The following is a 27,413-nucleotide window of genomic DNA, read 5'->3' as shown; positions in this document are numbered from 1 at the left end:
GCTCTGATGCAATCATAATAATAATAATCATCGTCAAGATCATTCACTTTTAATTATGTTTTTTTTTCTCTAAACTCTCACACATGATGCAGTGATGAAAAGTTATATTTTTAGTTCGAATTTTGCACAAAATGTTGTGTCAGTAGTCAAAATAAATCATGATCATTTCGATATTTTGTTGTGCAAGTCTTAATTATTGTTTTGCATATGTGTCCGATTTAATTGAATCAGTTGTGTAAATTGGCGACGAGGTGTTGGTGATCTGTTGATCGGATTGGCGCCCTCTGATGGTGAGTTATTGAAGCTCGATCTCAAGATCAACAGAAGATTTTAAAATTATTGTATCTTAATTAAACTAAAATTTGACATTTTTGAAAATAAGACGCCATCTTGTGACGAGATCACGAAGATCATAAAAATGATCAGAAGATCATATAAAAATTTAAAATAATTCAAATTGACTTAATTTAATTTGTTTTATCAAGTTTATGCTTTTTTATGAAAAATATATAAATTTTTATCTGATTTTTATCATAAAATAGGTTTGAATAATTTAAAAAAAATCTAAATTTAATATTTTTTGCGCCATTTTATATTTTAAAGCGGTGAATCTTGAAAGTTCATAAAAGATCACAATTATGTTTTTAAAGTTCAAAAATGCTAAAATTAGGAAATATATTAAATATATTTTGAAAATAAAAATCATTTTGGCGCCATTTTACGCCCTCTAATGGTGAATTCATGAAACTTTCTTAAAGATCATTTAAGATCTTTTAAAATATTTTTTTTGTTAATTTTTGATTAATTTAAAAGCAATTTTCGGTTGTAACGCCTCTGCTTTAAAGAAACTAACGAAAAAATAAAAACTGCGATAAAATGATAAGACACTGCATAAAATTCTTTGTTAATTGATTCTTTATAAATAACAAAACAGAACAAGAGACGCGCAACATAAACAAATTCATGTTTACTTTGGATGGAAAATATAAAGAATCAATTAAAAGGTGTCTGTACAAAAAAACATTCATAAAACTTTCATCATCAATTTTTTTTCTCCCGAGATTTCTTCTTGTACAATGTAGCACATAAATAAAATGCCAATTAGTACTATCGTTCCTCGCTGTTTTTTTTTTCTTAAAGCTCTTCACGTACACAAAAAAGTGCCTAGATAAGGTCCGATTTGTTGCTAAAAGGTTGCGGTACTGTTTCAAAAAGCAATCTTTGTTGCATTTTTTTTCCTTCATTTAATTTCAACGAAGAAATAAAGAGAAACGATTAAAGAATCAGACTTGTTATCGCCAGAACATGTGAATTTACTTACATGACAAATTTATCTGCATCGCGGATCAAGGAGTTGTCACAAGCAAATATTTGCGATATCTAGGAGTGGCAAGGCGCCAAAGTTTTTGCTTGAGGTTAAAAACTTTTTGATCCAGCAAGATCGCTGCTAGACAAACTGACACCGCGGAAAACTTTCCATAAACTTTGCCATAAAAAAAATTTGCAAAAAAATAACTTTGTATGCACGTCCATGCATTTATAATTATTCAGTTTTAACATATTTTTGCCTTAAAATCTTAATTAAAAGCAGAAAAACGGAGAAACATAACCTTTTATTGCTTAAACATTGATATTTTTTCTGCGCTTGCATAAATTTATCGTATCGCGAACAAACAACGTGTTAAAAAATAAAAAAAATATATATATATATAAAAATAATAATAAAAGGAAGAACAACAACGCGACGAGAGCGACGATGAATAAAAATGTTCGTCTATCATCTTTGATGATCATTAAAAATTCAATAATAAAAATAAAACATAAACAAACTAATTAAAAATTTAAACGAGAATTTCGAACGCAGCGAACGTGAGCAAGGAATTCGTTTCAGTTTTTGGTATAATGAAAATTTTATATGAAGCGAAAAAAAAACAAAAGTCGGTCATTAAAGGAATTGATATTTTACCATATTAATATTTTTTTTTGGACATAAATATTTAATAATAATTAAAAAATTAATAAATACAATTTTTTTTTTTGGTTCGTCGATTTTTTTTTGTTGTTTATTAAATTGGCAAAACTGAGACACGAGCTCTTTTAAAGTTATTTTTTACCAGATTTCGTAGAATTTATGCGGTAATATTTTTGAGACGAATAAAAATGATAAATGTCAATTAGATCGTTAGAAATGAGGCTCGTGACTTTTTAAAAATCCATTAGTGATGTAAAAAATTTAAGATAACCTCAAAATTTTTAAAATTTAATGTTTTTTTAAATAAATTGATTAAAAATAATTAATTAAAATTAATTATTTAAAATAAAATTAATTAAATAAATTAATTAAATAAATAATTAATTAAATAAAAAATAAATATTTTTTAAATAAATAAATTAATTTTTAAAAAATAGAAATAAATTTTAATAAAATACGAAAATCTGTCAAAAATTGATTCAAAATAATAAAATGTTCAAATTTGATTGAAAATCCCCCAATATCCGTTCCAAAAAAAAAAACATTCCTCTTTATGTTCCTGTAATGACTTTTCTTATTGTTATGCGCCACTTGATTCCCATTTTACGACTTTCTTGACATTTTATTGAATATCCGAGCGACGAGAGATAAAATGATCAAAACTTCTGTTATTTACGACATAATCACACTCGAAATAGTACTTCTTATTCACTTTACGATCATTTTATGCGCTCTCCTCTTACTCTCGCCATCATGATTTCCCATCATCATGACGCGTTGCATTGAGCAAAAAAAAAAAAATAATAAAAACAAAATGTAGAACGGTGCCAGTAATACTAGAGCTCTGGCTGGAAAAAAATTGAAATGAACGTCAATCAAAAAGACTGTTGATTTGATTAATTATAATTGCAATTTTAACACGTTCTCCTATGCAGATGCACGTCCCAGACAAAACAAGATAATCAATTCCGTACGAGGAGAAACGATGTTTGCCTTCAGTACGAGGCAATTCTTCTTGATTAAAATATTATTATTTATTTTTCAAATAAAATGCATTGAAATGTAAATTGCGAGATCGCGAGATAACCCTTGAACTCGGAACCTCTTTGTGGAAAAATTTTCAAGTTTTTGTCGGTTTTTCGGATTAAAACGTCAAAAAAAATAAATTTTTGATCATTTAAGCTTTTGAACAATTTGGAGCAGGTCATGCTTTTAACAAGCAATTAACAACATTATAATCGATTACTTTTTTTTTTGAGCACATCCCTCCCTTTTCCTCCACATATATCACACTAACGAAGGTCCAATAATGAACAACAAGCTCATTAGCAATCAATTTAATTCAAATAATGTAATCAAAATGTCATTAGGAGGAAAAAAAACTCGAGCATTGACAACACAGAATTCATGAGGTTAATTCGCCCTCTTTTCCTTCGAAAAATCCAAATATTAACATAAAATAGTAATAAATGGAAGGTAATTTGTGGATTTTTCGATACTTTTTTTTAATGAAAAATAAAAATAGAAAAGAGTGCATTACAATTCGAGACAATCACAAATCGAGTCTTTCACTTCTTTCAGAAAATTTATGCAAATTATTTTTTGTGTGCTCCATTGTAATGTTTTTCACACACCATTTTATTTTATTTTACATTCAACCATTATTTTATTGCTCTTTTTTTTTTGTTGTATACTCATCTCATCATCAGTCACATTGAAATTCATGGCATCGACAAAACATCAGTCTTCTCAGTGTGAAAAAGAAATTTCGGAGATGGGGAAATTCGATTTTAAGAACTTTGAGGAAAAATAAATAAAACCTAACCAAAAAGTAGAAATAAAAGAATTACATTGATGATGATGACGATCGTAAAATTTGTGTACTGTGAAATTGGGTTAGGGTTGCCAAAAGTCACAAATTTTATTTTTTTTTGGATCCTTATCAGATTTGAGCGAATTTTTTATATAAATTTTATTTTAAAAAATAAAAAAAAAATAATTTTAAAAATTTAAAAAAAAATATATAAAATTAATAATTTAAATTATTTTTATTTTTTAATTTTTTTTTTAATATTGATCTGACCGCAATTTTTTTCTTAAATTTTATTTTATTTAAAAATTTTATTAATTAATAAATAAAATATTTAAAAAAAAAAAAATTAAAATAATTAATTAATAATTAATTTAAATTATTTTTATTTGTAGATTTTTTTTATTTTATTCAAATTATTATTTTTTCGTTCAAAAATAAATTAAAAAATTATTTTTAAAATATTATAAAAAAATTTTAAAAATTTATTAAAATATTAATTTAATTCATTTAATAATAATAAATATTTTAATTTAAAATAAATATAATAAATTAAAATAAATTTAAAAAAATAAAAAGAATTTAAATATTAATAAAAAAAAAATAAATAAAAATTATTTTTAATTTTTGAGCTGATTTTAATTAATTTTTATTTATTTTAAAAATATTTAATAATAAATTTTTGATATTTTTTTTACAATTTTTTTTTTTTAATTTAAAAATTCTCATTATTTTTAAAATAATAAAATTAAATTTCTAAAATTGACAAAAAAAAAAATAATAATAAATTTTTGGCAACCCTGTATTAAAATTACAAAAAAATAGACAAGGAGTTTTGTCTTTAATAATATTGATAATTTTTTTTTCTACGTAAAAATAATTCTGATTAAAGTTCCTTGTTCTGAAGTTTTGTTCATAAAGGTCAGGAATTTAATCCCGACGACATCATTGTGATGTCTGGATGGCATGTCGTGCCGCGCGCCGCCGCTGTTTTACGAGCTTTTTATGACTTTTACTACGATTTTTCCTACATTTTTCCCCACCTCGCAACTAAACGTTACGACAACGCCTCCGACATTCTTCCTTTCCCGGCTTTTTTACGATTATTTTACGGCTTGTAAGTATTAGGATATTTTTTTTTCAATGTCATGTCGCTATGATGATTTTATTTTTTACGATGCAATAACTATTTGTTGCATGCAAACAAACGAAAAAAACGCGCGCGCAAGAATATTGACAAGAAAAGACAAGAAGACAACAAGAAAAGACACACGAAAAAAAAGTCCATAAAAAAACGTGTAGAATGGCGTGTTATAATAAAAATAATGTCAATGGTTATTATTTTCCTAATGTAATCACAGCCAAAACGACGAGAGCAGAGAGAGATAATAAAATGATATCCGATTCGGGGGGCAATATGCTTGCATTTTCCTGATGATCTCTCGACAATATTTCGGCTGAAGATGTAAATGTGTGTAATTTAATGACAATGACAGACCTATAAATTTGTCGTAAAAAACTCGTAAAATCTCTGTCTGCCTGCAGGATACACTTGAAGAGATTCTCGCAAGGCGATAACGTTCATTATTAATTTTTTTTTGAAGGAACTTTTTTTTTCGGGGACAAATAACTGTTTCAACTCGTTTTTTCTCGTCTCCTTTGATCGAGCAAAATTTATTAATTTGTCATGCATAAAAATTCCGGACAAAAATCATGATACACATCGCGATGAGCGATGAACGAAAAAAGGCAAGAATGCCTGAATTTTATATGAGGTACACTTGTCATCATCATCTCAAAATTTTATTTTTGTCGTGCATTTTTTCGTTCGCTTCTTTTTGTCGGTTGCCTTGCTTCGCTTGTTTGTTCCACATTCCAGCCATCAAAAATAAATATTTTTGTGTCATTTTGAAGTATGTGACAATGTCATCACGCGGAAACAATGACAAAAATGGATGGAAAATTTTATCGCGAGAGGTCATAGAAAAATTTTTTTGACAAGTAACTTTTTTGACAGTTTGAATTTTTTAGTCAAAAATATTTTTCAATTGATTTTAGGTAAAAAGAATATGAGTTTTTTTAGTTAAAAATTATTATTTTTTTCAAAATATGGCAAAAAATATTTTTTTAATTATGTTTAATTATTTTTTTATTTTTAAATAGTTTAAAAATATTTTTTTTTTAAATTAAAATTTATTAATTTATTTATTAAAAAAATATTTAATTATTAAAATAAAAATTTTAATTTTTAGGTATTTATTTATTTTATTTTATTTTTTTTTGTTTTATTTTATTTTTATTTGTTTTTTTTTTTTTGAAAAAATAAATGAATTAACTTTTAATTTAAAAATATTTTACATTTCTATTTATTTTAATGAGGCTGAAAAATTGAATAAAAATTTAACGAATTATTTATTTTTCGATTTAATGTAAATTTTGTTTTTTTTAGTTTTAGAATTTTAACTTTTTTTAACAAATTAAATGATTATTTTTTTTTACAAATAATTAGTAAAATAATTTAATTAATTTTTATTTGTTAAAAAAAAATTTTAGTTGTTTTTGGGGCAGAAAAATTGAATTTTTAGTTAAAATTACAATTTTTTCTTTAAAATATGCTTATTATTTTTGAATTATTTTTTTAATTTTTATTTAATTAAAAAAAAATTTAAAGGCTATTTAATTAATTAAATTTTTAATACCTAATTAAAAAAATATTTAAAAAGAGAATTTCCATTGAAAAATTCAAAAAATTTTTAAAAATATTAAAAAATAATCAACCGCATTAAAATAATCAGAAAATGCATTACATGACACAAAGTCCATTACTTCACGCAAAAAAAAACTTGACTTGATAAAGCACGAGCTATTAACACCAAAAGCCAGACCAGTTTCTTCTTGTACTTTTTTTTTATTTACAATTAACTTGAAGATTTTCGCTATTCGATCGTCTTTTTTTTTTCTCTTCGTTTATTTTTTTTTTAGCTAGCAGCTATTTTGCTGACTAAGTAACTCGACGCAATCGACGCAAAATGCCACAAATGGAGTTTATCTTAATTGAAATTGACGTCTGATAAATATTATCACATACATATTAAAATTTCTTTCCACCAACTTGTCAATATAAAGCACTCTAAATGCAATCAAGGTCAGGTTTTTTTTTCATTTGCTCTCCATGCCTCGCTCTCTCATGCATTATTTTATTATATTAGTGTTTTAATCTAATTTAAATAATTAAATACAAAGACGAGCAAAAAAAAATATGCACAGCGACAAGATTTTGTATTTTTTTTATTTTATTAAAATAAATAAAATAAAAAAAAATATATAATGCGCGTTAATTGCATTAATGCCAGTAGAAAAAATAGAATCTCGTCGTCTTTTATTTATTTTTTGCATAAAAATATGGATTTTAAAGAGTTGATGTTGCTCCTGATTCCGATTTTTCTTTTGCGAATGAAAATAATAATACACATTAAACATATTACAATATAAATAAACATGTACGCGGAGTATAAAATATTTTACACACCATTTACATTGACGGCGCGCATCAACATTTATAATGTTCATGATATAAAACTGAAGAAGAAAGAACACACTGAGTAGTGCGTCTGACTAAATGCTTACGATTATTTATTACCTCGTTAGCTCTCTTTCTCTCTGTGTTGCATCTTTAGCATCGCGTCGTGCAGATTTATTATTTTTTTTTACAAAAAAAAAAAAAATTAAAAATAAAATAAAAAGATGCGAAGTTTCGGATTTCAAGATTTTTATTTTATTTATTTTTTCTAATTATTTTTTTTTTATTTATTTTTCTTTATTTAACCCAAAAATGACGTTAATTGTCGTTGAACCAATAAAAATGCAGAGAAAATTAATTTACATTTACTCATGATGACAAAAACTAAAAAAAAATCGTAAGAAACGAAAGGTGTTAATTGTGATCTCATTAGAATTGTAAAAATATTTTTTTTCGCGTAAATGACGACGACGCGCAAAATAATGAGAAATCGTATTTATTTATTTTACTTTATTTTGCTTGATTTTCCTTCATTTTTATTTTATTGTCTTGCTGTTTTGCAAGCGATTCTCAATCACACATAATGAATGCATGTGAAATGAAATATAAAACAGTTGAAGTAAAGTAAAAAAAAAACGAGGCATTTTTAGAAAGAAATAACACAAAAAAATGTCTTGCATTTTTATTTATATTTATTTTATTTTTGCACCGTTGTTAGAGGCAAAGTGATTGATTTAATAGCACCTCCGTTTGTTTGTCATTGTGCGATTTTTACGTTTTTTTCATTTTATCAGTGCATGCGGAATTTGCGCAATCACACGAGGAGGCGACCGAGGTGTTAAGTTAAGGAGACTCAATTAAATGATAAATATGTGAGTTTTTTTTTCGAATGTTTTATGTAAATGCCATGCATGAGAAGTTGAATATTTTTTAAATGTATGCTAAATAATGTTTAAAGATTTGGAATTACCCTCGGAAAAAGAAGTGCTGAATTGATTTATTACATTTGCTTTTTTGCCTTTCTTGTTAAAGTGTTTTAATGAATTTTTAAATAAAAAATTGTTTTTTTTTAAGTCTGTCCGTTTAATTTTTAATAAATATTTTTGTTTTAATTTTATTTTAAAAAAATTATTAAAAATTTAAAAAATATTTAAAAATTTATTTTTTTTCTATAAAAAAAATTATAATATTTTTTGCAAGAAATGAAATATTTTATTAAAAAATTTTTTTTTTATATTAAAAAAATTAAATAATAAAAATATTCGAAAATTTAAAAATAAAAAGAATGACTTTTAAAAAATTAAATATTTAATTTAATTCTTACAAAATAATAATTTTAATTTAATTAAATATTTTCATTTTAAGTTAATTTTTATTTAAAAAAAATTAATTAAATATTAATTTAAAATAAAAATTTAATAAATTAAAAAATTGAATAAATTAAAAAAAATAAGTAAATTTAAATTATTAATTTTTTTAAATAAAATTATAAAAAAATTGAAAAAAAAATTAAAATTAAATACTTTGAAATTTTGCATGTAATAAAATATTTAAAATTAAATAATTTTAATGAAATTATTAAAAATTTTTATATTCTTATTTATTTATTATTTTTTTTCAATAAATTTTAAAGTATTTTTAATTTTTTTTTAAACATTTAAATTAAAATTAAATAAAATTTAAATATTCATAATTTTTTATAATTGAATCTTTATATCAAAAATTTAATAAAACTTTAAAATAAAAATAAATTTTTAATAAATTAATTAATAAAAAAAAATGAATTCAACGAATGACTTTACAATTTTTTTTTCTAAATTTTATTATTTTTGGTTTTTTTTTAATTTAATTTAAAATATTTTTTATTATTTATTTTTTTTAAAAAAAAAATTTTTTTTAAATTATAATTTAAAATTAAAATTAAAAAGCGCTTTTATTTTTCATTTAAAAAAATATTTCATATTAAAAAATCGCCCCGAATCTGCTTTTGTAATAAATAAAAATTTTACTAATGAACATATAAAGAAGCAAGACGACGACAAAAGCCATACTTCCACAGTTGAAAAAAAAAATATTTAATACCAGAACAGACAATAATATATTTCATTTAAAAAGACATAAAACATCGTCAAGTGATAACTAATTAATAAATTAAAGGCTCTCACACATCTGAATATAAATTATAAATACACAATGCACGATGTTGGTCTGGTTTTTAAATTTATTACACAGTCCAAAAATTCTCACATAATTTACTTTTCTGACGATGCTCATGATGATGATGCCCGATGATGTTGATGAGAACGAATTTTATTTATTTATTTTCATGCAAAACAACTGTATCTTGTCAGATATTATTTTTTTTTCCTTAATCCGGAATTTTTATTTAGAATGCAAGTTCACTTAATAAATCTTTATTTTTTATTTTTTTCATTCATAAAAAATAAAAAAAAAATCTCGCGCAGTAAATTTTATTGATCAATAACAATTAATATATATTTTTCAGCACATTATTTGTCCGATGTCCGAACAAACAAAAGTAATAAAAAAAAATTTTTATTTGATTTATGGTTCATCATCATCGACCAAGGCATCATGAGCACTAAAACAAACAATAAATTTATAAATATTTTAATGATTTCAAGTGATTTTTTTATTGTTCATTCATCATTTGACCGACAATGTCTCTTGTCTCAGCTGTCATTTTGTGCGTCAGTGGCTGATAAGAATGCCCGTTATTTATAAATAAATAATTAGGCTAAAGTTCAATTTCATTATGATTAAAGTGTCGATTAAAAAATGTAATAAAGGAACATTTATGTGCGTGTAATAATAATAAAAATAATGGCAATAAATTGATAATATAATAAAATTGACGTCGTTTGAGCAAAAAAAAAATTTCTTGTTAACGAATGATTTAATAATCATAATATTTTGACGATTTCTGTCGATTTTTTGGCATTATTTGTCTTTTCACGTAATTAAGCGATAAGAATTATTTTTTTAAAATGAGGAAATTGATGTTTTTAAAACAAAAAGGGTTCCGGATCTCGAAAAAATTGAATCCCGAGACACTTTTATTTATTTACTCAAGAAAAATATGCATTTTGAGTGTTTTGTTGATGAATAACAGAAACCATATGTTCACTGTAACCAACAAGAATTATTGAAAAAATAAATAAATTTAACACTTACTGCTCAAAAAACCATGCCCTACTCCAAAAATCGTTCCCTGTGATATTTTTCTATCACAAAAACAGCAGCACCCGTTTGTCTAATGTTATTATTATTATGATTATTTAACAGTCGCACATATGGATCGACATTAACATAAAAGGGAAACTTCAATTAGAAAATTTTTTTTTCGTTTATTATTCTTCTTTAATGATAAAATATGAAAAATGAATAAAAAAATTAATGTCATCACAGTACAATCAATGTAATGTGTTTGTTCGATTCATAAAAAAGCAAAAAAGAAAAAAATAGAGTGAAGTGAAAATAAACATCTGAGCACAGAATAAATATAGTATTGACTTATCGTCACTTTGGGTTTTTGTTGTTTACATTAAGAGGGAAATATGTCAATAGAAATTGTAATGTTTGTGTTTTGAAAGCGAAAAAAGCAAATAAATTTGTTTGAAATTGGATTTTTGGAGAGGCACCTACACGATTTTTTTTTTCGGTGACTTTCGACCACCGGGAATTTATGGTTTTAGGTCAAGAAATTCTTTTGATGATTAAAATTTTTGACAGAAATATTTTTTTTAAAATTATATATTAAATATTTCTTAAAATTTAATAATTTTTTGATGCTTTTAAAATAAAAATTTTTTAACAAAAATGACAAAAAAAAATAAGTTAAATTATTTAAAAAATATTTTTTTAATTATTAATTTTTCATTAAATAAATTAATTAATTTTTATATTAAATTTTAATTTTTTTTTTAAATTAATTTTCAATTAATTAATTTTTTATTTAATTTAAAATAAAATTTAATATAAATTAAAAATAAATTAAAAAGAAATTTTTAATTTGAATTAATAAATTGAAAAATATTTTTTTAAAAAAAAATTTATATTTTTTGCATTTTTTTATACAAAATTTTAATCGATTTAAAAATAAAACATTATTGAAAAATTTTTAAAAAATTTTTCAAAATTAAATTAAAAAAAAAATTATTTAATTTTTTTTATAAAAAATTTATTTAAATTAAATAAAATAATAATTTAAACTAATTAATTAAATTAAATTTTATAAATTAAATAAAAAAAAATTTTGAATTATTAAATTTAATTAAAAAACTAAATTTTTAAATTGCATAATTTCAATTTTAAATTATTAAAATTATTTTTTTTTTTATTAATTAAAAACTTTTAAATTATAAATTTAATTTTTTATTAATAAAAAAATCAATTTAAAAAATTTTTAATTTTTATTTTTTTAATTAAAAAATTAAATAAATAAATTTAAATTAAATTATTTTTAAAATTTATTTATTTTTTTTTTTTTTTTTTGAAAAAAATCTTAACTGTCATTTTTTTAAATATCAAAATAATTTAATGACCTTTCCATCTTTTTTTTAAAAAAATATTTTTTGTACTTACAACCGTTGAAAGTCATTCAAATCTTCAATTTTACCCAAAAATTTGTTCGTTGATAAAAAATGACACTCGACTTACCTAAAAATACAAAAAAAAATAAAAATTAGAAAACAATCAATAATTTGTACAAAAATAAAATAAATTTATATTCCATCCAAAACAACCCCTAAAAAAATGTTCATTCAAAATAATTATCAGAATTGTGCATCAAAAAGTTAACTTCATCTGGAAAAATGAAACATTTTCGTCAAATTAACCTCGCGCCGTTCCCTCATCAACAAAATACGCATTCGAGACAACAACAGATAATTCTTTCAAATTTATTCCTGAATAAATGAATCAAATAATTTTTAATGCATAAAAATGATCATTTGCACCAGCTTCAGCTTTCAACCACGCATCAACCGAGTGAGTGAATGACGTTTGTCTCATTTAAATTTCAAATTACTGACTCTTGAGTTTTGCGGGATGTTTATTGTTTCATGAGGACCGTTTTTCGAAAAAAAAAAATAAAATAAAGGGTAACCGGAAAAAAAATCTGCTGATGCAAAAAAAAAGTAACAAAAATAAAAGATTTGACACGAAAAGGGTTGAACTTGACCATTACGAAAATTTTAGGGTAATTTAGTGCAACAACTAAATATCTCCAAATCGCCGCCGAAGAGAGATAGAGCAAGAGTCATTAGACTAATAAAGCAAATAAATGATAATAACAAAATTTCATCAAAAGCCGACATTAATAATGTTGACACGAACACACAGCATTTTACCTAATTTGACACTAATGAAATGTGCGTTCAATGAATTAATAAAAAAAGGACTTTGGGCACGACTCGGAGTTAACCCTCTTACATGCCGACCAAAAAACAACGAAAAAAATGATGCATGAAAACCGAAAAAAAAAATAAAACACGTCGCACCTTATCTCGAAATCTCTAAACGCACAACGACGCACAACCAGCAATAATTAGGAACCTTTTATCCCTTTTTTCGGTCGTTTTCTCGTCACTAAATGCTTTAATGTTTATTATTCTTGCCAGCTTATGTAAGTCACCACAAATAATAACAATAACAACAACGCGTTGTAAGTGATTTGAATGTTTTCATTTCATTACCGACCCGAAATCGTCATCATCATCGGGGTATCAATGAAATTTCTGCTCGAGAACGACGTCTGATTGAATTGTGCTGATAAAATTGTGGAACAATCGCGCGCGCAGCAAGAGAGCGACGAAAATTACAACACAAAAGACTCTGATTGTGGTAATTGATATTGTGTTTTGATGAATTTCGAGTGAGTGACATGTGGAACAGTCTGAGGCGTGCATGCAGCTAATTTAAACAAAAGAATATTTATGAAAAAAAAAACGTTAATAAAGAATGACATGTTTGTGCAAAAATATAACACCCCAAAGTAATTGACTGGATGCTCATTTTTTGTTTGATTTTTTTTGTCGTAGATTTTTTGCGATATTTTATTTTTTTAATATTTATAAAAAAATAATTAATAATAAATTAATTTTTATTAAATTAATAATTTAATTTTTTAATATAAATAATTTTAAATTTAAAAAAATAATAAAATAAAATAAATAAAAAGTCAAGTGTTGATATGCTTGTTGCTTCTACAAAGCTCCCCGCTGTCACTGTTTATTTATTTATTTATTTTTTTTTTTTTTTTTTTTAAATTTTATTTATTTTTTTTTTTTTAAATCAGATTAAAATTTTAAATATACCATATTTAATTTAAATGAATTGAAAAATCAATTTCCATTTAAAAATAATTATTTTTTAATTTATATTTTTTTTATTTTTTTAATTTTGTTTTAAAAAATGTTTAAATTTAATTTTAAAAATTAATTAAATATTTTAAAAATATTTAAATTGTTAAAATAATGTAATTTATTTATAAAAAAATTCAATAATTTTTTTACATTTTTAAATTTTTATTTTAATTACTTTAAAATATATTTTCAAAGAAAGTAAAAATTATCAAAATAATAAAAAAAAAAAAATTTGAAGAATTTTTTAAATATTAATTTTTTCTTAAAATTTGGTTAAATAAATTAAACAATATTATTATTTTAATTTTATTTTTTTAAAAATAAATTAATATTTAAAGAAATTTTTTTTTTCAATTATAATAAAAAACAATAAATTAAATATTTTAAAAAAATTAATTAAATAAAAAATTAAATTTTAAATAATAAATTTTGATTAAATATTCAAAAAAAATTTTTATAAATTAAAAATAATTTATTAATAAAAATTTATTTAATATAAAATATTTTTTTTAAAACAAATAATTTTTTAATATTAAAATAACTTTTGTTAAAAAAAATTTTTAAAACAACAACTAAATTTTTGATTTTTTTTTTTTAAATTAAAAATGATTTTTTTAAATAAAATAATAATATTAAAAAAATCTCTTCAAAACACTAAAAAAAACTGTGTCCCTCATCGCATCAACCTTCAAAAAATCTAAACAAACATTCCACACCCAACAATGTTGTATTTCTGCACAATTAAATATATAAACGTGTAACATCATAATAAAAATAATAATAATAAAACTACCATAAAATAACACCTCCGACTCTCATTCCAACAACAACGCAACAACATTATTATCATTTACGACTATCAAAACAAATAATATAACTTTTCATCGTCTTCGTTCATCAAACATCATCTTGTAGTATAAAATAAAATAAAAATAAAAAAATTCCAAATAAAAATCAAAAAAAAATTAACTCGCCAAGAAAAATAAATAAATAAATAAAAATTCACGTGAAATTAACATACTTGACTTTTTAATTGTATTTTGACACTCTTTGCTCACACAAGTGTTTCTTAAATTGTTTTTTTTTTTTAATTTTCACATTCATCAAGAAACCGAAATTCGTCAATTCAATTAATTTTTTTTTTTGAATTTTATTTTATTTACGAAAAACACAAAATAAAATAAAAATTAAATAAAACAAAAAAAAATCAAGAATTTTTAAGATCATCAGATTAAATATTTGATTTTTATATGTGCGTGTATAATTATACAAGTTTTTGTATTTTTATTTTATTCTTGCACATTTTTAAACATTTCACAGTGAAATTTTTGTGTATATTTTGTTCATCGTCATCGCACATCAAATTGTATCATCTTTTTGGATCACGCTCAAATAAAACAAACTTTTATTTTTTTTTTGTGGTTGGAAACAATTTTATATGAAAAATAATCATAAAAATCGAAAGCGGCGATTTAAAACTCGACTTTTTGAAGAAATTCTTTACGAGAAAAAAAAATTAAATTACAAAAACAACTTAAAATTTTTGTGTTGATTTTATTTTTAAGTTGTGTGTGTTTGTTTTGACGCACATTTGGCTGGCTTTTGGGACATTAATGACTTTTCCGACAACGTTTCGTTTCACTGAATTTCGTCACATTGGAATTTTTAATCAAAAAAAGCGCTTTTAATGAATGAAGTTGACGAATGTGTGATGGATGGGGTGATTCAATTTGTTTTATTGCATTAAGTAAAAGAGCAACGAAAAAGGGGGAACGAGAAATTTTTACTTAAATTTCCTATTATTTTAATGCAATCACATAACATGTTACGCTCATCAAGCATATCCTCGCATCAGAGAAGAGAAAATTCCAATTTCAAATCATGCGTTACCACATTTTCACACCACGACGCCGCCATATTCGGAATCAGATGCTGGAAATTTGTCAATTTTCAGGTGCTTTTTCGGTTCTACATTCGAAGAATGATGCAAATAACGCAAAAAAAATACTAAGGGGTGTGAATCATTTGCCTGATGACAAAGTCAAGAGCATAAGGGTCGTAAAGAATGCTGGTTATGAGATTGATCTCTCGGAATATTTTACTATATGCCATACACCCTCATACACGCTACGGCGTACGTATCGGATCTCATATTCTTATTGTTATTGCCGCGCGCGCTTTCTCTGAATGAATTTTGGAACGAGTGATAAGAACATGCGATGAAAATGCCGGAGAAAAAATTACGTAAAAATAATAAAAAAAGGGGCGCCCCGGGAGTCATTAATCAAATTGTGTGCCTTATCTGAAAAGGGTTTGTTATCTTTTGTTGCGAGACGTTTTTTCTTCTCTCGACGTAAATATTTTCTAATATGGCGCTGTTTTTGAAAGTCCTGAATGTAATAAAGGGAAAAACAACGAATTTGTTCCAGTTCGACCATTTTTCCGATATTACGATGTGCATTCAGTTGTCAGAAGTGTTACATGTCAAACAAATTTCATATAGTTTTGGGTGAAAAATAGAAAAATGCAATTCGATGAGGATGGTACAATTTTTGGAATTGTTTTAGTTTTTACAAAAATTCATTTTTACCCAAAATTTTATGATTTTTTTTTGTTAAAAAATTAAAAAGTTGAGGAAAAAATATATTTAGAGTTTATTTTCTTTAAATTTATTTGTTTGAATTTCAAAAAAATTAACTTTTAAGCTTTTTAGTCATAAAATTTTATACAAAAATTAAAAACAAAAATTTAAAAAAATATTTTAAAATTTTTAACGGTCAATTTTTGAATTGACATTTACAAATTTAAACTTTAAATATTTAAATTTTTTACATTTTATAGGAAATTTTTTAATTATTATCGAATTATTAAAATATTTTTAGATAAAATTTCTTAAAATTTTGACAAAAATAAATATTTAAAAGTAAAAATTTGTAAATGTCAATTCAAAAAATGACCGTTAAAAATTTAAAAAATAATTATTTAAACAAATTTTCGTTGCAAATGAGTTAAAAAATAAGAATATGTAAAGTTTTTATAAAAATTAAAAAAATATTTTAAAATTTAATTTTTTCCATTTAACTTTTCATCTAAATTATTTTAAAATCAGATTTTTAGCCAAAAAATTTATAAAAAAAAAATAATTAAAATTTTTATTAATTATTTAATATTTTTATAATTTTAATTATTTATTTTTTTTTTAATTTTTATTTAAAAAATTCAATTATTTTTCTATTAATTATAAAATTTTTTTTTAAAAATTTAATTTTTTAATAATTATTTAAATTAAAAAATAAAAAAATTTAAAAACTGAAACTACGCCAAAAATTTAAAAATCAAAAATTCAACGCCAAAATTTTTTAAAAAATTCAGTAAAGAATTGTTGAAAATATTTAGCTAAAAATTTATGAAAAAAAAAATTAATTGAAAAAAAAATTATTTTAAATTTTATTTTATTTTTTTGACTTTATTTATAAACTAAAAAAAAATCAAACATGAAAAAATTTCCCAAATCGTACCTTCCCAATAGTGAAAAATTTTTCAAAAAAAAAATTCCATGCCTCAATAAACAAGTAACGAAAAAAATCCACAATTTTTTCCTCTCCCCGCGTGTTTTTGTTAACTAGTCAAGTCTGCCAGTGTCGGTCTCACACAACCAACACTCGTCGTCGTCTGCATTTGATGATAATCGATTTTATTTGTTTTGACAATCGAACGTTGTTTGCTCGCGTATTTGTGTGCGTTGCTCCGATTTATATTTATTTATTATTAATATTTATCATTCAATTCAATGGATTTTAATAAAATCGAGTTTGCTCCTCTAATATAATAACGCACGCAGTCGGTATACAAAAACTAAATTTATGACAATCATATTTGTGTGTTTTCCGTTGTCTTGGAGCTCGACAATTTTTTTTTTATTATTTTTCGAAAAATGTAAGAATTTATATTTATTCAAAAACGTGTTTGATGGGCTTGAACTTGCGTGCGCGCAAAAAAATATTGTTTCTGAATTAATTTACGTGTCAACGACTTTCGTCTTATTTTTTTCTGCGTCTTTTTTTTGTGAATTATTGCAAATTAGAGAGGAAAAGTTTTTGGACGTAAACGAAAAAGTTTCTTAATTCTCTTCTTCTGCAACTTTAATGTAATAATTATTATTTTCCCCCCGAATAAGGGAAAAAAATAAGAGAATTTATCACAAACAACTGTGATTCCGCTTGGATTTGGAGGAAATCTCGGTAAGTCTCCATCTTTATCATTACCAAAGAAACCAACAAATAATAACGAGGACGACGTGGGAGGAAGAGAAGGAAGGAAAAACAAGGACAATAATAATGTAAAGATAATACAAATCACACTAAATCATTATTATCATCATTATTGCAATAATAAGACACGGGAAACCACGTAAGTGGGGCACAAATGGAAGGGACTTGTACATCATTTTCTTCTCCATAAACTTTTTTTCCTCCGTTTTTATTGTGAAATTTTATTCCGAAAACACATTTTTCCTTTTTTCGCTCTGACATTCTTTTGTAAAAAGCGAAGCGAAAAACCGAGAAGAAAGAACAACAATGGGGTTTTGGCCCTTTTTACATTCGCATTCAGTCAAGTCGTTCAAGAGCTTGTATCAATTTGTGTTTTCTATGCGGTTAGAATTCCAGAAAAGACGAACAACAACAAGAGCTGGAAAGATACGGTTTTTTGTTGTCATTGTTGCGGAAAAATGCTTTTGCCATACGGAAAAATATTTTTCTTCGTATAGGTGCGACGAAAATTTTTCAATCTACGCGACAGAGATATTTATTTCGAACAGAAGAGAAAGAAAGTCACAAATTACACGCATGACTGCAACTTTATTCCTTATAGGAAATGAATTTCTTTCTCTCTGGATGCTTGCTTGGAGATCAGTGATGGAGCAAAGGATTTTAAAAATGTAAGAATTTGTTCAAAAAATTCAAAATTTGGCTTAAATTCTTAATATTTACGCTTTGAAATTTGAATTTCGCGCCTTTTTGTTTTTGGCGCCAATTTCGCGCCTTTTTGTTTTTCGCGCCATTTTTTAATATTTTTAAAAGAAATTTCTTTAAAACTACTTAATTTGACGTTTAATTTTTAGTTTTGTATCTTAAATTTGAATTTCGCGCCTTTTTTGTTTTTGACGCCATTTTAATTTTATTTTCGCGCCATTTTTTACTAAATATAATAATTATACTTTTATTTACAAAATATATTTAAAAAAAAAAATATATAGGCAATTATTTTATGAAAAATTTGGCGCCATTTTCAACTTTTCCCGCCTTTTTAAATATTTCGCGCCTTTTTGTAGATCAACACCCCTGATTCAGTTTTCAGATCTCTTGACGTGTAAAATTTAAAAATTCTGCTCATAACTGGACATAATTTCATCGCGTCGTAACTCTCGCAGTCGGCAATATTACCGGAAAAGTAAACATTAAAAAAAATTGATAGAAATCTTTAATAGAATTTAATCCGTTTGCTTAATCATTTAGAAATGACTTTACACGTAAAATCAAATAATAAACGGTCCCAAGTGTTACAATGTTGCACACAAAACGAGTACATTAAACGATCTACGAGACCGCAAACAAAGTTGCTACAAAGTTGCCATTATTTGCATAAATTTTACAATCTTCTTTATTTTATTTCTCATTTTATCTATAAATGATGCACTTTAAAGTGATTATTATTTAATATTTTTCTCATTTACGACGAAAAAATTTCATTCCGCAGAATCACTTTTGACCAAAGGTGACGTATTAATATCAATTTTTAATGGAAATGCATAAAAGAAGAGTTTTATTGAAATATTTTATTTTATTTGCGCCGCGCGTTCCGCCTGTTTTGCCCGACTAGACAGTCATAAAAAGTCAACGGCAAACTTTTTAAGCCAATTATCTACGCTCCAATACTTAATATTATATAAAATATACTTAAAAGTCAACACTTGAGCGAAAAAAAATCTTTTGAAAGGGTAGCAACGTTAATTTAATTTTAAAAACGAAAAACTTTGATAAGCATGAAAAATTTAAGGACGTTTGCGGTCGTCTTCGTGTGAGATTTATCTCTCGTTTCTCGTCAACATTTTATCTATCAATTTTTTCGCCGTTTTTGGCAAAGTTTCGACAAAAGAAACTTTTTTTTTTCGCTGCCTGCCTTCCGCATTACGCCTCATAGGCACATCTTTGCACAAGATGGTATTAGAGTGGAAATTTTAAGTGCTTTATCTCGACGAAAACATCGCGAGAAAGAGCATTACCACCCGTAAAATACGTCAATCAGATAATTTATTTGATGGTGTATATTATAAAATTCGTTTTTCACAGAAACTTTATAGAAACTTTTCTTCGTTCAGAAAATTTTCGGCTTAGCGTAGAAGAAAGAGTTTAAAAGACAATTATTCTTGCAGAAAGATGGCATAACATGATTGCCATGCCTCGTGATTGCCATGCGTTGAGATGATGTAAGGAAGGTGTTTGATATGCTGAAAAAGGGGTAAAGACATTCTTGGAAGATGTTATCGCGGCACGGAGACAAATGACTGCCTGCCGAAATCATACAAACATTCATCTCGATCGAAACTTTGTCTGACGTTCGAGAGATGGAAGAAATGAAGAAACAAAATAGAAGAAAATGAAAAAAAAATGCAGTGTCATCGACAAATTAAAGGCTCACATAACTGACGAGTTTAGTTTTGAAGATGGAAACCTCTTAAAAATCAATAAAAGTGTAATAATACACATCTTATGCTCTTGAGATGCTATAATGAGGTTGCAATAAATGATCCATCTCTTAAAATGTAGACATTCTGTCTAGTTAGGTTCTTTTATTTTTTATTTGAACATTTTTTTTATTAATTTACTTCTTTTTTTATTCTCTTTTGTAGGTTCTGCGGTTCAAAAATGGTTAAATTTAACATTTTCAGGTAAGAAATTTTATTCTATAAAAAAAAATTTAAATTTATAAAATTTTGTATGTAACTTAAGTATTATCATCTCATGTAAATTAATTCGATGGAATAAAATATTATTGTATTGTATTAAAGAACCTTCGAAGAATATAAGAACCCTCAAACTTCGTACAAAATTTCAATTTTCAAAAAATTTTATGTATAAATTTCCAAATATCATATGTTTTGGCGGGAAAATTTTATGTTTTATACATATAATTTTTGTATTATATTCATATTATAAATATATAACATATTATATGCATATATATTATATGAATATCTCATATATATTACATACATATAATTTTTATATATTTTTTTTAATATAAAATTTCAAAAATTGGAACATATATTGAAGTTTAAATTATAAAACATAAATTAAAACACTTATTAATTTTTTTTATCATTTTTAAGTACAATACTACTTTAAACTTCAATTTATGCAACAATTTTTGAAATTTTATATTTAAAAAAAATATATAAAAATTATATGTATGTAATATATATGAGATATTCATATAATATATATGCATATAACATGTTATATATTTATAATATGCATATAATACACAAATTATATGCATAAAACATAAAAATCATATACATATGATATATATATTATATACATAAAATATTGTAAAAAATTAAATTTTCCCGCCAAAACAATGATCTCCATAATAACCTCACAATTGGTCAAATTCATCACTTTTTTCAACACAAGAAATTTCCTTTAATAAAACCCAAACCAAGCAACCTATACCTTACTTAATCAAAATCATATTTCTAAGAAATACTAAAAAAAAAATTTTTTTTTCATCAAGATTTTTTTCTCTTGTCTGTCTCCATATTTGTATATCTGCACGAAGAAGCAGCACAAATGAAGAAGACCAGAGGACTGTGAAGCAACTTTAAATTAAAATGCTAATCAATCATCGCATTATTTGCTCATGTTATGTCTGGTCCAATTATTCAAATGCATGAACAAAAAAAATATTTTTTTTTATTATTTGTCCGAAGAATCGAACGACGAGGTACAAATTGTTGAATAATTGTTGAATGTACAACATCGGAAATTCATTGTACTTCAATAGTTAGGAGGTACAAGAAAAATTTCTTGAACCTTTAACATATTGATCAATTCATTAAAATCAATGAATCAACAAAAAATTATTTTTTTAAAAAAATTATTAATATTATAAAACGCGTCGTTTTGCTAAATAAATATAAAATGTACATAATGATGTCCAACTCCTTTTGTTAAATACGATATTTTAACTAGATAAGGCAACGCGCGGCATTTTACTATTGATGATGATTCAATTTAATGATTAAAGGAATTTTTTGAATAGAAAACTCGTATCATCCGAAAAATAAAAAAGTTACTTTTTTTCAATAATTATTTTATTTTTTATTAAAAGCGGGTTTTGAAAAGAAATTCCAACGTTTCAGTTTTCTGACAGGATTCATTGAACGAGTTGAGTTGGTCAAACGTGTCAAATGTCAATGCTTGTTAATAAATAAAATATCACCGGATTAGCTTACAAACAAGCAATTTTATTTATTTATTTGCATTTCACAGTAAATTTAAGCAAAACAGGTCTTGTGCATTGCCATTTGTTTGGCTTGTTGTTGTTGTTGCTATTTGGGTCATTGTTCATAAAAATAATAATAAAATTTTACGATGTTGCACAAGAGATTTTTTTTACATGATGCTTTTAAGAATCAAGATTTGTTGGAAAAAAATTTCTCTGATTTTTTTTTCCAATTCATCAGTGGGCCTCAAATTATGATTGACAAAAAAAAATGATGTCACCCGAATTTTACATTATTTTATTATTTTTATATTATTTTAAATATTTTTTAGCCAAAAAAAAAATCGACAAAATAATTTATCAATCGTAAATCATATTGACTCCTCCATATTTTTCCTTATCTTTACCTGAATATTTTTTAAATATTTATTATTTATTTTATGTCCGTTGTGATATGCATCAACCAACATCATCATCGTCGCATCAGCCGTCGAATCAAGTCAATATATGAATGAAATAATAATACAAAATTGTCAATAAATGTCAAATTGGATGTGATTTTAACAACCTATATCATCATATTATTAGGTCTTCATTCATTCACATGTATAATTTTTTTTATTTATATTTTTTTTAAACATTATGCCACGCACATTGATAATAAAATCATAACAACACACAGTAAAAACATCATTATAATAATAAAAACTGATACGGCGACACAATTCAAATTGGCTCGAAAAAAATTTTATTTTTTTGTTTTGAACGTTGGAGGAATATTGATTTTTATTTTAAATATTTGGATGACTTACCTGGATCTGATGAATCTAGACCGGGAGGACCTTGTGCTGATAGAGGGCCAGGCGTACTTCCTGAACCCGGCGATCTCACATCATCATTAAGGGCTCCGTATGATAATGATGAACTAGGTGGTCTCTGAAAGAGTTAAAATAAAAAAAATGTTATAGATTTTATTGAAAAATGCTTTAAATTAAACTCTTAAACTTTTATGGAGTAAACTTCAACTTCATCTGCATTTCAAAAAAATTGAGATCTTATAAAATCTCATAAAGAAAATTTCTTGATCTAAAATCAACGGGAAAAATAGATCAAAGATCTTATCTGTTTAGATCTCGAACTGATCTGATCGCTTTAAGATCTCGAACTGATCAGATCAATTTCGATCTCGAACTGATCTGATCAATTTTTCGATCTCGAACTGATCTGATCAGTTTTCGATCTCGATCTGATCAAATTTTCGATCTCGAACTGATCTGATCAGTTTTCGATCTCGAACTGATCTGATCAGTTTTCGATCTCGAAATGATCAGGTAAAATTTTTAACTTCGAACTGATCAGATAAGTTTCGATATCGAAATTGTCTGATCAATTTGATATCGATCTTGTCTGATCATTTCGAGATCGTGATCTTTTCTTGATCTGATCTTTTGTTTTGATCTCTCTCCAACCGCCAAAATAATTCAAAATTTTACGCGCTTTTTATTCACTCAAACTCATATTAACTTTTTAACGACATTGTCACATGCAAATTTAATCTTTATTATCTTTTATTAAAAACATTTTTTTCAATTAAAAATATTTTTCGAAAATCATCCATGCAAGGTGTGAAGCAGGTGTCAACACGCATTTACGCAGTCAGCTGAAAATTTTTAGCTCAAGGGATGTCGCCATGAAAAGCTCTTTAAATTTATTTCGGTAGCCTTGTCAGTAGCTCCGTTTCGCTTGTAATTGTGCACGTCGTAACTCCAAAACAACAAGTCTTGAATTTATGCAAAATAATTGTGATTTTTATTTGAATATCTTCGTAACAAATCTTCGTATTTTTTATTATTTTATTTTTTTTTTCTTGCTTTGTGTTTTTTATTTTCACATTTCTGAAATAACATACGCAATTTATTCAAAAAAAAAATGAAGAAAAAAGTTCACAGTGAAAGAGACGATGTAAAGTTGTAGCTTGTAAGTTGTTGCAAGTAAGTCGAGGTAACAAGTTAATTAGTTTTGATATTGTTGTGTGATAGGTACAGATACCTTCTGCAGACACAGACGAATAGAAGATGGGACTTGTTTTTTTCCTCCGATTTATAGATATTTATTTCTCTTGTAAGCTCAGAAAATATGCAAATATAATAAAAATTTATTTATATGCAATTTTTTCTTTCAGTTTCTTCGTTTGTTGAAGCATACAAGAAAAAATACAATTTCCTTTAGAAACAAAAAAAAACTTCAAGCAACACTAATCAAGTTGTTGCTGATTTTGAGAAGATTAAAAAGAATGGCGGATGTGATGTTATCAACTAAAATTGTGCAAGTTTCCATGATTTTTCGGTGAGTTAATTAAATTTATTAAAGTCACAGAGAGGAAAAAAATTCAGAGATAATTTAATTTTTTTTTACCACAAAGCGAAAAAGACCACTTAAGGAAATTTGCAATGTGAGGGGATTTTTGCCCTCGAGCAGTTCATTTCAAAATTGATTCAATTTCCGAAAACATCGCAGAAGAACGTACCAGATATAAACACTTGATTTGCAATGGGGATGTTGACGATGATGATGATGAACGACGAACATTATTTAATATTTTATCCACACATCAAAATCAACTATTCAAGAGTGATTATCTTTAATGGTACTTGAATCAAGTGTCTTTTTCTCCTTTCTTTTTTTTTTGTTCGATTTATACAAGAGCAGCATCGCCACAAACTTTTATGAAGTATTTGTGTGTAAATGTTTTACGATTGTGTCTGGTGATGCTATTAAGTCCTGGTAGAGTTTTATTTTTATATTTTATTGTATTAAAAAGGGCCTTGAGTGGAACATATGTAAGCTTTCTTCTGTCGTCCTCTCGAACAAATTGCTGGTTATTGAAGGATGTGATGCAATCGAACGATGAGAACCTCTTCTTAAACACAATGGCACTCTTTGTAAAAAAAAATCCAACACCTAATTATCATAAAAACAAAAATTAATCGAAAACAATCCATCCATCCATCGTTCGACGAAGAAAAAACAGACGCAAGTTGCACGAAACAATATAAAATAAAAATACAATAAAAGAAATAAGGAAAATCTATTAAACTTCCACACTAAACTCTCTATTTTTTTATTGCCATACCACACAATTAAACGGCTATTTATTACTTGAGAAGCTCATAGAGTCTCATAAAAGTAAATGGCAAAAGTTTTTTTGATTGACTTTGATGCGATGGACGAGACTCGATCATCAGACAGAAACTAATAAAAATAATGGAGAGAGACCACAATGTTTTATATCTACTGTTCAGTGGTTTTATTTTTGCAGAAATTGATTATCTGCAATATTCAAAGGATTAGCGGATGTCACATTTGATATTGTTACAAATATGCAACACAGGTGTGATAATCCAGGCAAATGATTTTTCTAAAGGATTATGAAAAGTAAAAATTTGGTTTGATGTCAGATATGAAGTCTGTCGGTAACTAGATCTAAAATCTGAAATGAATTTAAAAGATATATTACATACTTGAGACCCTCAAAAAGATCAGATTTTAAAACTGAAATGATTTGTGTGAGAAAAAATTCCTCGAACTCCAACAAGCGAAGTTCTTTTTTACTTCCAAATTTTCATAAACGTCATTTTTTGACAATTAATCTATTGATAAAATTTTTTAATAGATCAAATGTCAAAAATGACGTTTATGAAGATCTTCTTAGATCTCGATCTATCTTCTGAGATCTTTATATGAAGATCTAAGTTTTTATATATTTGAATTGAAACTTAGATCTTCATATAAAGATCTCAGAATATAGATCGAGATCTAAGAAGATCTTAATAAACAAACAAGATCTTATAGATCCCGCCAAATAAATGACTTGAGCGCCTCTTAAGAATATATTTACTAATTTTGAGGTTAATTTTCATAAACGTCACTTTTGAAAATTGATCTACAAGGATCTGTTGATCTTATAAGATCAACTGTCAAAAAATGACGTTTATGAAAATTAACCTCAAATCTTAGAAAAAAGTGAATTTTTAACAAAAAGGCGCTCAAGTCATTTATTTCGCGGGATCTTTAAAATAAACCGCGCAACAGTTGATCTTATTTTGATTACTACCCGACAACAACGCATGAGAACTCAAATGATAAAATGACTTTTAATATTTGCAAAAAAAAAATTAAATCAGAAAAAAACCTAATGACATTTAATAACAGCTCTTAAAACTTTTGCGCGAGGCAAAAACTTAAATGAACTATCATCAGGACAATTATTCCGATAATCTCAGTTAAGTTAATAATGATATACTTTTGTTCTTTTTTTGTTAAAGCTGTATTTGTTGTAATGATGATGATATTACTGAATTCCAGAAACTCGTTTTTTTTTACAAAGAACACTTGAACCCCATTCTACTCTTAGTTAGACAAGTTGCGCGACTCAGATACTAAAGACAATAGGCAAAAAACAACTCAATTTTCCACAATATTTATTCCATTGTTTTGCTAGAAGACGTACAATTGTTCTCTTCTTCAATTCTTTTCCTTTTCTATTTCTTCTCTCTTAGCATGTGATTTCTTGACGGTTTCTTGCCAAATAACACGTGTTTTATGAACCCTATACATTTCCGGTTGGCTCATTCAATGCCATGCCAAACATTTATTTTCTTCAGGCAGACGAGATACGACAAAAAAAATCTTACGACAAAGTTGAAGGAGGATATTAGGTACTTAAGTACGAAAAATTGTCTGGTACCAAAATATAAGGAAATAAAGGGTTTTTATCAGCGTGAAACATGTAAAAGGATGTCCATCGACAAAAGGATTTTTATCCCTTTTTGAATTGTATATTTTGCGTTTTTAGTTAAAAATTATAAAAGGGGTCCCCCAGAAAAACGATCAATACCGAAAATAGTATCTACTAATGATTTTATGTACGAGATCCGTTGTCGTTTTTGGATCATTAGACACCAAAAACTCTCTTCAGCCCATTTAACATGAATATTAAATAATATTCATCAAAAAAAAAAGTTAAAAGTGCGATAAGACAACAACATTGAATGATTTTTAATGAAAAAATTAAAATTTTCCTCTATTGTTTTTGGTTTGAACGAACAAACCCCATTCCCGCCAAAACTTTTGCGCGCCAAAAATACAACAAAGAAAAGTCGAGATAATGACACCATTTTATATTCATGGATGATTCTTGTTAATTGCTTTATGCAA

The 27,413-nt window shown here is 25.2% G+C and overlaps 1 protein-coding gene across 1 annotated transcript in view; it reads right to left on the bottom strand.

Annotated features, from left to right (window-relative positions):
* The window catches only part of LOC134833081 (homeobox protein homothorax), a 110,079-nt gene that overhangs the window by 10,633 nt on the left and 72,033 nt on the right, over positions 1–27,413 (bottom strand). Inside the window, exon 7 of the mRNA XM_063847264.1 lies at positions 23,009–23,132. Coding sequence (XP_063703334.1) covers positions 23,009–23,132 — 124 coding nt within the window. The remainder of the gene's footprint in view (positions 1–23,008; positions 23,133–27,413) is intronic.

The sequence above is a fragment of the Culicoides brevitarsis genome, chromosome 3, assembly GCF_036172545.1.
Source record: "Culicoides brevitarsis isolate CSIRO-B50_1 chromosome 3, AGI_CSIRO_Cbre_v1, whole genome shotgun sequence".
Classification (NCBI taxonomy): domain Eukaryota; kingdom Metazoa; phylum Arthropoda; class Insecta; order Diptera; family Ceratopogonidae; genus Culicoides; species Culicoides brevitarsis.
This window is presented reverse-complemented; position numbering and strand designations above follow the sequence as displayed.